The sequence below is a fragment of the Oncorhynchus clarkii genome, chromosome 22 (genome assembly GCF_045791955.1).
Source record: "Oncorhynchus clarkii lewisi isolate Uvic-CL-2024 chromosome 22, UVic_Ocla_1.0, whole genome shotgun sequence".
Classification (NCBI taxonomy): domain Eukaryota; kingdom Metazoa; phylum Chordata; class Actinopteri; order Salmoniformes; family Salmonidae; genus Oncorhynchus; species Oncorhynchus clarkii.
This window is the reverse complement of record NC_092168.1, coordinates 20116253-20129205: the sequence shown is the minus strand read 5'-3', so window position 1 is coordinate 20129205 and position 12953 is coordinate 20116253. Positions and strand designations below refer to the sequence as shown.

At 46.1% G+C, this 12953-nt stretch overlaps 1 protein-coding gene across 4 annotated transcripts in view; it reads left to right on the top strand.

Moving 5' to 3' along the window:
• LOC139380540 (lysine (K)-specific demethylase 6A) overlaps positions 1-12953 on the top strand; it is a 94928-nt gene that overhangs the window by 74209 nt on the left and 7766 nt on the right. For all 4 annotated transcript variants that reach the window (XM_071123287.1, XM_071123288.1, XM_071123286.1 and 1 more), the window contains 12 exons: positions 1347-1473; positions 2373-2471; positions 3231-3450; positions 3987-4157; positions 4976-5098; positions 6447-6524; positions 6769-6876; positions 6975-7415; positions 9532-10436; positions 11539-11668; positions 11862-11967; positions 12630-12835. In XM_071123287.1, the coding sequence (XP_070979388.1) occupies positions 1347-1473; positions 2373-2471; positions 3231-3450; positions 3987-4157; positions 4976-5098; positions 6447-6524; positions 6769-6876; positions 6975-7415; positions 9532-10436; positions 11539-11668; positions 11862-11967; positions 12630-12835 (2714 nt within the window). The remainder of the gene's footprint in view (positions 1-1346; positions 1474-2372; positions 2472-3230; positions 3451-3986; positions 4158-4975; positions 5099-6446; positions 6525-6768; positions 6877-6974; positions 7416-9531; positions 10437-11538; positions 11669-11861; positions 11968-12629; positions 12836-12953) is intronic.

The window sequence follows — 12953 nt, the reverse complement described above, 5'->3', positions numbered from 1 at the left end:
CAACCTATCATTTCCTTTGGATTTTGTTGAATATGTTGAAAAACGTATCCTAGTTTGTTTTTGGACGGTTTTGATATGAAAAGTGCTGTCTTTTATATTTTATAGTCAAAAGGGAAAGTGCAACACTCATCTTTTTCAAGCTATATAAATTGGTTGCTAGAATTTTGTAGAGCAGTGTCTATAGGTGGTGTGTTTTATATATTTAGTTGTCAGTTACTGACCACATTTGTGCCCCTTCAAAATAGCCTAGGTTAAATACTGTGTACATTGCATTGCTAAAGATATAGTACTTTGTATTTGTTGTTGATGGTACTACTATGAACCAGGTGTATAAGGTTGATAACACAGGGTTGCATCATGCATTGTGTTCTGGGATATGTTGTGCACGGTATTCCCAGCTGGACAGTTTTCCCAGATCTCCACTTCTTCTCTGCTCCCTTCCCTGTTTTTTCCAAGTCTCTCCCAATCCTCCAGTGTCCGATGCAACAGCTCATTATGGAGGTGTTAGTTTGTGTACCCCAACCCCCATGCTACACACAACCACAGACACACACCTCTCCAATGTCGTCCTCTCCAAACACACAGCTCTTGTCTTTTTTCTTGCCATCCTCCCTGGTTAAGAATGTTCCCTCGGTCATAAAGCCATTCTCTCTTTCTGCCTTGACGGCCATTCTCTCTTTCTGCCCTGACGGCGGCTCTGCCGGGGTTGTCATGGTGACCTCCCAGCAAGGCTCGCCACAGGTGTTGAGGGGAGCGAGTGGGAAGTGTGTGTATGTCTGTGTGTATGCCCGTCCTTAGGGAAGTGTGTGTATGCGTCCTTAGGGAAGTGTGTGTGTGTGTGTGTGGAGAGGGGAGGGAGCCCCTGGGGACTTGTTTAGACCTTTGAAGACATGGCTGGTGTGTGTATGGAGGAGGAATCTCCCTCTCTCTCTCCCTCCCTCCCTCCCACTTTCTGCTCTCTCCCTCCCTCTTCTTTAGAAAGCTCTAGACAGACAAGCCATTTGGTCCGTTTATGAGACTGGAGCTTTTACACACCAGACAGACAGAGCAGTATCTCTGAGCCTGACAGTGTAGTACTATACCAGTGTATAGTGAATATTAGTGTAATATTAGTCACTCGAGCTGTACCATTGTTATCCGATCTAGCTAGCCTTGGTAATAGACTAGCAGAAAGACCTGCTGGATCAGTGGTGGTGAGAGTTACTATTGCAGACAGTGAAGTGTAGGGTGCTGCTAGCTAGTGGTGCTGTTGACCAGCTAGCAGAAGGCTAGCTCTGCACCCAGACTAGTGGTGGCAGTTGTTGGATCCTCCACCCTCCTAACTCCCCTGGTCTGGTCTCCTCCAGGCTGGATGCATCACACAGTGGAGCTGTTAGGGGACAAAGGCTCCAAGGACAGCTATGCCATCCAGTGTCTGCAGAAGTCGCTAGAAGCAGACCCCAATTCTGGACAGTCCTGGTACTTCCTCGGCAGGTAAGAGGCTTTCCTTTTCTTTTGTTGACATTTTCTTTCATAGTGAATTTCTACTGGCTCTAGTTACCCTCCAGTAGGTGTGTAAGGCTCAACAGCAGTGTATTGAGTAGGATTCTGCCCATAAGGCAGCAAAGCTCACCAGTCTTGTCTGTTCTCTCCTACTGGGTTCAGCCCCAGTCTCACCTGTTTCTCTACATTCTACAGGCCTAGACAGTAGCCGTTTCAGAGCTTCATTGTCTACTTTTCTGATCACACTGATTATTGATTAGTGATTATTGATCAGTTTTCTCACTTCTCACTGGGAAGCTCATTTTTGTTACACAGAAACCTACAGATGAATAGCTCTAATTTTCTTTATTTTTTATTTCAGTTTGCCTTTCTGCTAATCCACACAATTGTATTATGACTTAGACTTATTTGATCCATTTGATTATGGATCATTAGGGTACAGTTGGCATGGTTGGGCTAGTGCTAACCTTAAAGTAGCATGTGTGGAAGAAATGCCTAGATCCCCTACATACTGGTCTTGACGAGAATACAAAAAACTGTCGGGGGAGGTTCTCTTCAGCACTGCTTAACCAAACCAATACATGTGGAGGGTGCTACATATGGAAATTGTATCTATATTTTCTGAAAATGTTTATTTTCTGAAAAATGTCCATAATATATGCATCAGTCGTGGAATGATAGGGTTTCACAGTATTACTTACCTGCCAGTGTTGTGATATTCTCATATTGATTTCTCCCACCGGAGCGGCATCTGACTTTGTGGCTGTGTTACCCAGTGAAAATCAAGCGGCCAACGTAGAAATGTCTCTGCCATGATGTCTCTCTGACTGTATCTTTGTATTCATGCTCATGTTGATAAGTAACCAAGCATGTTGTGTGTTTTTCTCCAGGTGCTACTCCAGTATTGGGAAAGTCCAGGATGCCTTCATCTCCTACAGACAGTCCATTGACAAGTCTGAGGCCAGCGCTGACACCTGGTGCTCCATAGGGTAAGACCTGACTCACTGCAGCCAGCGTATACTCAACTGTCTGGCTGTAGGACCCTTGGAGAAGTCATGAAGGATAATCTGATGGAGTGTAGTGTTTCACAGGTTTTTTTTTCAGCAGCGGTGGCAAAGTTGGGGAGGGGGCTTGCCGGCTGTGGGCGTGGCCAATGGCACAGTTTTAGAAGCCCTCTTGGATGCAGAGACCCAATTTTGCAGTTTTAAAGCTAGTTTCCTAAAATTCTACATATTTTCCCATGGCTTATGCCGTGTTCTTATGTTATCTGAGTGATTTCAAGCAGTATAAATAAATCACTGAGGGCCCCATGCCATGACATTTATGGAATTTTAGATTCTTCCTGTCTGTCAAGGTTTTAATCGTTGAAGTTTACACTGAAACTTTTTACCATCCCCTATATGCTAAATGCATATAGGGGAAACACTGGAGTGGATGTGGGTGTTGGCCATAGCAATAGGATTGTAACAGCAGTATTAGCCTATATCTACAGTCTTGGTGCTGTACCGTCTCAAGGGAAACTGCAGCTCAGGGGCCCTCTAAGGGGCTGGTGTGGACCCTAGGGGACCCTGCAGCTCCACACTGAAACAGAAGAGGCAGAGAGGGAGTTAGAGGTCCTTAGCAAGTGAAGTATGGATAGACTTTGGGTGTGGCCACCCGAGGGAGAGGGTACACTAAAAACCCTGCCCCCCTCTCCCCAGTCACTCATTCTTTCTCACTTTCTCTCTCTCCCTCCCTCTCTCCCCTAGTGTGCTGTACCAGCAGCAGAATCAGCCTATGGATGCACTGCAGGCCTACATTTGTGCAGTGCAGCTGGACCACAGCCACGCAGCCGCCTGGATGGACCTGGGCACGCTCTATGAATCCTGCGGGCAGCCGCACGACGCCATCAAGTGTTACATCAACGCCACCCGCAGCAAGTCCTGCACTAACATCGCCGCCCTCACACACCGCATTAAGCTGCTGCAGGTAGGCAGGGAGGGAGGGATACACATGCAGAGATGTACACACATGCACACACCAACCAATCAGTAACCAAAGATTTCAGCTGGCCCTTTTCTATTAAATGTTGTGGTGTGTGTTGGGTTGTTTTGTGCTTTGTTGTGTTGTGGTGTATCATGCAAGTGTTTTAAGAGCTCTATTTTGCAAAATTCTTTATTGTTTATTTTACGGACAGTGACGTAATTCTGTGATGTTTGGTTTGACTCATTGATATATGAACACTGATTCATATTGATGCGATACTACACATTCTCATCAGTAATCGTAAAGACAATCTCATGGCATTGACCATTCTTTGAGTGATTCTTTTCATTTGACTTTATATCATCTCTGAAGAGGCTGTATTTCTTGTACAAGTACCTATACTATAAGTGATGGACTTAGTAGAAAGTATTAAAGTACTATACTCCACAAAGTGCTCAGTACGTAGTGCCACTGGATTGTCCTACCATACCGTAAACCAATACTGAAATGTGTCTTTACACCATTTCCTCCTCCTATAGGCTCAGTTGTGTAACCCTCAGCCAGGTAGTCTTGCGGGGGGGAAGGGTACTAAAATGCTTCCTAGTATTGAGGAGGCGTGGAGCCTGCCCATCCCCGCTGAGCTCACCTCCAGACAGGGGGGCCTGAACACTGCAGCAGGCAGCCCAGGGTCACAGACACAGCAGCAGCAGGTGAGACCACTAGAGACCGATAACACCCAGCTAACAAACCCTTACTACTACTACTACTACTACTACTGCCTAACCTGTCCTGTCCTGGTGCATCTCAATAGTCTTCTCCTTTCCTCCTTTTCTCTCCTCTCATTGGCACTGATTGGAAAACTCAGGATAGGTGAAAAACAGTGGATGCCCACAGGCAATATTTGCATTCTTCTGTCTAGAAGCGTTTGCATCAGTGCAGAAAAAGCGAAGGAGTTGAGACGAGAATCGCCCTCACTAACACTAACCTCACATATAGTAGATTTAGTAGATTAAATTCTCTGTGTGGTTCCTAATACAACAGTACAAGTCATCAGTCAATGCTACTCTCACTCACCCATCAACTCTGTTTGATATGACATGCACAGAATGAATGGAAACTTCTGATATGGAATTGTTATATGTTAGTGACTGAATGATATCTGATGAATTCTCAACTTGCCTGCCATGTCTTGTTTTTCTTGGACGACCGTTTGACATTTAAACTACCTTGGCACCAAAGGTTTGATGGCAAACGGTGGTAACCCAAATATTTAAGTTCCTTACGTTCCATATCAAATTCATCTCATTCCTCCTGCCAAGAAAAAAAGACAAGACTGTCACACACACTGTTGGCTCTGAGATTTCTGATTAGACGTATCAATAAGGTTGTCGTCGGGGTTTTGGTATCTGTTCTTAGTCCAAACCCTCTACACATAGTAACAGAACCATCCTCCCCCTCCTTTCCTGCCTCTCCCAATAATCCTCCTCCCTCTCGCCCCCATAACCCTCCTCTCCTGCCTCTCCCCCAGGCGTCTAAGTCCCACCAGAGTGGTGAGGGAGGCCAGGGCCAAACGCACGTCTCCCCCCATCCCAGCCACACTGACGGTCAGGCCAGCCCCGCCAAGAGAAAACGCACCGCCAGCCCGGCTAAGGTATGGTTCAGTCCTTAACAATGTTCCCTCAAACAGTTTTTGCCACTGAGCAAATTTCAGGTCTGCTGAGTGCAAACTTGAACGTTGTGAAAATTCTGTGCAACATCTGGCATGTTTACTGTGAACACAGGCTGTACCCGCTTTAAGTTATAGTTATAACAGTGAAGGCCACTGTGGCTATTTGATCATAATGTAGGCTTATCACTGGCCTACCATTAAAAAACTATGGAGAAAATGCATCCCATAACATATTAACATGGAAATAGCTGTCTATCATTCAGTCTACAGTAGCAGCCAATATGTGGTGTTCAATATTGGCCTACATTCCATGAGACTTTTGGGGGAAAAACATGTAGGGATAGACATGAACCTGTTTATCCACTTGTCATTCAGACAAGGCGGTGACTGAAAATGTTGTTGAAGAAACCACTTTTCAAAATAAAATACATTATTATTCCCATGCTATTATTAGATAATCTGACAAATGATGCTAACCTCTGACTTTTGGCTACTTAGCTTATTCAAGCCTGCCCCAAAATACAACACTGCCCCTTACAGTAAAAAAGCTCTTTACCTGACTTGCTTTTCAAAGATGGCTAGAAATGTTTTGTCCTCTTGTAGCAAAGATGGCTAGAAATGTTTTGTGCTCTTGTAGCAAGCAACCACTCCCCCATTGCTGTCTAGAAATGAGCTATATCTGGGCTAATAACTTGCTTACTAGCAAAGAATATGAACAAATGTACACACCTAGCTACATGCAGCAATTGCTTTGATCTCGAAACAAGTACATTTAAGCACATTTATTCATGACCACTCATGCTTTAAACCAGTTCAAAGTAAATGGCACAGATCCATATGTGGCAATGGTCTATTTGCATATAGGGATTCTGCAGCTCTGTTTGGTTATGGCGCACCAGTCTGTGTATGGGCCTGAGTCAATGCAATATAATCGTACTCCAATGTGCTCTGGCTACAAGAAAATCTCTTGCATAGTTTGTTTTGCTTCGGTATGTTGCATTGAACGTGGCTAACATTGTGTTGATTCGATCACAATTTTCACGGTAAAGGGAAACGTTGATGGTGTTAACTAAGGGGGAAAACTAGAAAGTTATGTCAAGTTCAATCTTGTGCTTCTCTGCGCGGGCTGATATTTCTTCTGCGCGGCAGTCCTGGGGCAGCTGCGCGCAGCTTAGAGGTAACATTGGTCCTTTACCTAGCCTAATGTCAGAACCCAGAACCAAATCTCTGTCACACCAACTGACCCTATACCAGCTTTATGAACGCAAATAGGAATTATGCCTAAATTGTTACAAGCTTTATTGCCAAGTATCTCTCTCTGATCCCACAGAGTGCTGTGGACCTGTGGACAAACCACCCGGTACAACACCAGATCCCCAGCTGGTACCTAACACCACAGAAATTACAGGTGGGTTCTGCTCTTCCAATCAAACCATACCAGTGTCTGATTCTAATCAAATGAGTCAGACCTGAACTGTATTTGTTACATGTGAGTCATTTTACAGACTCTACAGCCCTTCTCCAAAGCAACTTTGCAGTATAAAGCAACTTGCGTACTGAATAGTAAGCATAAAAAGCCATAAGCAAAACACTTCAGAATGTAAATAGTTATCAATGGTTCTAAATGCCTGTACCTTTCCATTCTCTTCTAGCTCCTGGATCAGCTCCGGACCAACCGGGCCAGTCTGAAACCACCACAGATGCAGATTCTGGACCAGCTGGAAAAACAGTTCTCCCTCATGCAGCAGCATCAACATCAGGTACAGACACACACACACATATAAGCAAACACCACACATTTTATTATAAACAGTATTTAAACTGTTGTCTCTCTCCCATCACCCCTTTAATTGGCTAGGTGAGACAGCAGGCAGCAGGACAGTTGCGGCCCACCCTACCCAACGGCCCCTCGCTGTCCCCAAACTCCCTCCCCTCCCCTCACCCCCTCTCCCGGACTTCACCCGTCAGTCAAACCACAGCCCGTCCCCCCTGTACTGCTCAGCCAATGGCCAACACACCTTTATCTTCAAGTCCCCTTGGGCAGCTAGGCAATCCAGAGGGGGGAACTGTGGGCAATAATCGCACTCCCGGTCTACCGGGTGCAGGGACGTTACCGGGAGGTGGCGGGAGTAATGGAAACGTGCCTTACCTACAGCAGAACTGTCTACCTCACAACTGCAATGCCACTAGTACCAGTAACCCCAGTACCCCCACCAGCAACAACACCAGTCACAGCAGTAATAGTACCAGTAATGTAGAGGAGGCCTGGAAGAGCCAGCAACGTACCAACTCCACTCAGGTACATATCTTTTTGTTTCGGTCTCTCTTTAAGTTCTTTGTCTCTCTCTCACTTTTACTCTTGTTCTATCTTGTTTGCTAACTGTTTGTATCTATCTTGAAAGGATGTAACATTTCACCATAATACATTGGCCCTCAGTTCAAATGTTAAAGATAATACCGCATCGGTCCGCTGACACCAAACCGATCCAAATGTACAATGCATCGGTTGAAAATCTATTCAAATGTTACTAATTACCGATTTCATTAAATTGTTTTGAAAATATCTAATCTTTTGTGACAATTGATGCAGCCTCCTCTTCAGTCTCAAACTAAGCATATAACTGTTAACAGTCATTGATCTACAAGTCATTTTTTGCATGCCAAATAACCATAGGTAATATCAGTAGCCTAGTCAAACTGCTCACTGTTCCCAGCTTCGTGCACTGACCAACGCGAGGTAGGCATCCTCTTCCTGATCTTGCACATCTGTGCGGCACCTTAAGCATTCAAATGCTGTAATGGTTAGCTTGATATTAAGCTTAATTAGTTGAGTGACAGCTAATGTAATTTGCTAGGTTATTGTTACCAATGGATTATTATAAACTGTGTGGTTTGAGCCCTGAATGCTGATAGCCGTGGTATATCAGACCGTATTCCATGGATATGACAACACATTTATTTTTACTGATCTAATTTCACTGGTAACCAGTTTATACTAGCAATAAGGCACCTTGGGGGTTTGTGGGTATATGGCCAATATACCATGGCTAAGGGCTGTGTCCAGGTACTACACGTTGCGTCGTTCATAAGAACAGCCCTTAACCGTGGTATATTGGCCATATACCACACCTCCTCGGGCCTTGTTGCTCAATTGAAAATGGTGTTATAAAAGTAAGCTACCGGAGGCACAACTTTCATCTGGCGATACCTGCTGAACGGGGCTTACAAATAATTTGATTTTGATTGTTCAGGTTCAGCATCCGCAATAGTTTTGGTTGTTTTGCTTTAAACAATCAGTGTACACCAAACATTAGGAACACCTTGGGATGCCATAGGGATGCTGGCACATGTCAACTCATGCTTCCCACAGTTGTGCTAAGTTGGCTGGATGTCCTTTGGGTGGTGGACCATTCTTGATACACACGGGAAACTGTTGAGCGTGAAAAACCCAGCAGCATTGCAGTTCTTGACACACTCAAACCGGTGTGCCTGGGACGTACCACCATACCCTGTTCAAAGGCACTTAAATCTTTTGTCTTGTCCATTCACCCTCTGAATGGCATACCTACACAATCCATTTCTCAATTGTTTCTGGGCTTAAAAATCCTTCTTTAACCTGTATCTTCCCCTTCATCTACACTGACTGAAGTGGACTTAACAAGTGACATCAAGGGATCATAGCTTTCACCAGGATTCACCCTGTCAGTCTGTCATGGAAAGAGCAGGTGTATATGGTAATTTTTTGACGCACAGGGTAAAGTTGATAGTTTCATAACGAGCAATCACTTTTGCACTGCATGGCAAAGCGGGAGGAGAAAAGAAGCTCACTAAGCTTCCAAACGGTCAAAACCATTACATTTTGAGATGGGGGGGTGGTGGTGAAGTCAAATCCATTCAGGGAGACGCAGACAGACCCAGCGCAGACAGACCCAGCGCAGACAGACCCAGCGCAGACAGACCCAGCGCAGACAGACCCAGCGCAGACAGACACAGCGCAGACAGACACAGCGCAGACAGACACAGCGCAGACAGACACAGCGCAGACAGACACAGCGCGTGAGCTCCATTAGCAGCAGATTTGAATTTGTAATGAAAAGTGAATGTATTTATTCAGCAAAAGTGCATCGAATCAAGCCGTTATCAAACCAAATCGCGTCGATTCGTTTTCTAAATCATACCAAATAATTTAAAACTGAAACGTATCATTGCCCATGCATCTAACTAGATGTTTATTGATCATCTTGAAAGGGAAAGATTCATATTCCTACTTGTGAATTCTCTATTGCTCACTCTTTCACTCAACCTCCTTTTATTTTGCTCTGACTTGGTCTGTCACTCCGTTTTCTTGTTTTGCATCTCATTAACTGTCTTGACCCTCATCGCTGATCAGTCTGTTTTTCTCCCCCTCTATCCAGGGGCTTCACAAAGGTCCAGGTTCACATTCGGCAGGTCCCAATGGAGAACACCCTTTCTCTTCATCCTCCTCCCAGGCCGCTGGATCCGGTGCTCAAATTCTAAATCAGGTCGGACATTCTACCGGGCCCTGCCCTGCCTCCTCTTCCTCCTTATCCTCTTTGCCACAGAGGGCCGGTGCCCCCAACCACCTCCCCTCCTTGCCCCTCCACCCCGCCACCACTACCTCAGTGGCCCAAACCAAAGAGACCACGCCTTCAGGAAGCAGCAGTGGATTGGCTACCACCACAGGGACACCGCTTAGTCCCGGTACCACTGCCCCTATGCAGGGATTGGCTAATCACATCCAGCAGGGGGCGGTGACCACAGACAGCTCGTGGAGCCAATCCCAGCCCGGCTCTCCTTCTCCGGGCACGCTCAGTTCAGACAATCCTCAGCTCTCAGCCTTGCTCATGGGAAAAGCCAGTAATAAGGATGTTACTAACCACGATGATAATAATAATAATAATCACGGTGGTGTTAATCAAGGAGCCACCATGGACAATAACATCAAGGTCAACAACATCCACCCTGGTGTCCACCACGGAGGTCCCAAACCCCTGTCGGAACGCTCTGTGGCCTCCTCGCCCCTCTCAGCCATGTCCGCCTCCACCCCCTCCCCTCCGCGCTGCGCCGACCACCACCCCTTCACAGCCAACAGCCTTACCAGCCTTATCAGCAGCCCGTCCAACAGCGGAACCACCGGTACCGCTACCACTACCCCACAGGTCAACGGTAAGGGGCTAGAGGACTCTCGGAGCCCAGTGAGAGTAGAGCCCACTGGGGTGTCTCACAGCAGGCCGGCCCTGGCCCCATGGTCCTCAGTCTCCATCTACCCCAGCTCCAGCCAGGTGCTCAAAGCATGCAGGTAGGACATCATATCCTTCTATCACATCGGTCACATTTAATTTGTAACCTTTGGTGTGCTTTTTTTGAAAGAAGTCAATGGCTATGGGATGGATATTTCAAATGCTGCATGTTCTAATGCAATGTAGTGTTTTTTTCTTGTAAAGGCCAAACCAACTACAGCAGTGGTGTTCAAACTTTTTCAGCAGGGACCTTGTTTTTTTCTTTGACTCCAAATCTAATGAGGCAACCTTAAAATCTGCACATCAACAAATAACCTTCAATTGATTTTTTTTCATCTATCAAAATAACAATAAAAAAAATATTTAAAAAACATTTTACAATTTTTTTTCTCTCCAAATTAGCGTTCTTGTATATTAATAATCTGTACTCTTAATGTTTTGTTCCAATTTTGGCGACCCCACTGCAATTCCCCCGTGACCCCAACTTGAATACCCTGAACTAGAGTCAACTAGAGTTCACTCACGGTCTGTGTCATTTAGAGTTTACTGTGGGGGCCACTGCTGACTGTTTGGTTTGAGTTGCAACTTGAAGGTCTTGGTGCTGTAGCAGCCCAGCCTGGCCGTATTGGCCAGTTAGCCCTTAGCCTGGCCTGTTTCAGTTCTGGTCTGGGCAGCCAAATACTTAAGTTGGGGCCCACTGAGTGTGGGGAGTGTGCTCTGATGTAGGTCAGGCTATCAGTGGGTTGGAGAGGTGCTGATGACTAGGTAGGTGGCTAATGTTTCCGAAAGGGGTATATATGGTGTGTACAAGGAGTGTCCAGTAACTGACAGGGCTGTAGAGATCCTGACCAGTAAGCCATGTGTACACAACCTGAGCCATAGGTGTTATTCTACTGCACATATACTGCTCTGTGTATGACTATAGCTTTGGTGAACCGCTACCCTAGGGTTCTTTCTCTTACTGAGCCTCAAAGTACAGGTTCCAGTTCTGTTCTAACACTGGTCTATTTTAATTGTGCTGCACAATGCATGCATGTCTGTCTAGATTCCAGACTCATTATGTTGGCTTGTGCTGCTGCTATTAGCTGAAGCATGGTTCATCTCAGTGTCATTGAGCAGCCAGACGTGTTCTCTCTCTCTCTGTCCCCCCTACGTCTTTAGGAACCTGGGGAAGAACGGCCTGTCCAACAGCAGTGTCCTCCTAGAAAAGTGTCCCCCTCCCAGACCCCCTCCGCCCCCCTCGCCCTCACTGCCAAAGGACAAACTCAACCCCCCCACACCCAGCATCTACGTGAGTATACAGCCACGAGGGTTTTTGTTGAGATTTCATTACTTTGTACTTTTTACTTGCAACAGTAAATGTGGTTTTCATCCTGAAGTTTTTAGTTGCGTCCGTCGCTGTCCCAGGAAAACCCCTGTGGTAAAGGTCTTAGACTTCATCAGAACGGTCTAATGTGTGTGTGTTGCTCTCCCGTGGTGTGTAGCTGGAGAATAAGAGGGATGCGTTCTTCCCTCCGCTCCATCAGTTCTGTACCAACCCCTCCAACCCTGTCACCGTCATCAGAGGGCTGGCCGGGGCGCTCAAACTGGGTGAGTTACACACTGATGGTAGTCCTATACCGTCGTTACACACTACTGCTGGGGGAATTACACTTTGCTTACACACTCTAGCAAAACAAACATTAGTCATCGTTCTAGTCCTGATTGGGATCTCATTTGAATTTTACTTGAATGTTTCTCCCCTAAGGACAGAAAAGCTTTGTGTGTCTGTATGCACTCATTTGCTTGTGTGAGGGTGTGTGTGCTTGCACTCATTCACTCTCTCACAGGCTTGGGTGGGTGGGGATGTGTGTGTTTGTGTGTTGAACATCTTAACATGTAAGACAACAGCACCACCTGCAAGCAGAGAGTGTCATTACATGTATAGCATCCAAAGTAAAGTAGCCAACGGCTGCCAAGGAAAGCTATTGGCTCCCTCACTTCATCAGCTAGCCCGCAACTGCATCACTGTACTGTAGCACACCACACACAGACTAGAAACTCACTCTTAATAACAGGATGGATAACTTTTAGTTCATTAAGCTAGTTCTTCTGAACATTTTTGCACTCCACTTTTTCTCCCTTTCCCTCAATCCCCATCCTCTGTCTCCCTATTTTCTTTCCTCTCCTACTCTGTCCCTTCTCCCTCCACCCTTCTTTCTCTCCCTCCACTCCTTCCTCCATCCCATCCTTCTCCCCCCTGCCTCTCTCAGACCTGGGTCTGTTCTCCACTAAGACCCTGGTGGAGGCTAACCCAGACCACCTGGTGGAGGTACGGACCCAGCTGTCTCAGCCCACCGACGAGAACTGGGACCTGAGTGGCACAAGGAAGATGTGGCGCTGCCAGAGCAGCCAATCACACACCACCATTGCCAAGTATGCCCAGTACCAGGCCTCGTCCTTCCAGGAGTCACTACGGGTTAGTACACAAATCCACCACCATCATCTCCAAACAAAGTCAGTACAAGGCCTTGTTGAATAGAAACACAGTTTTGAGTGGTATGTTGTCACTGAATATTCACATGGTCACTCCAGAC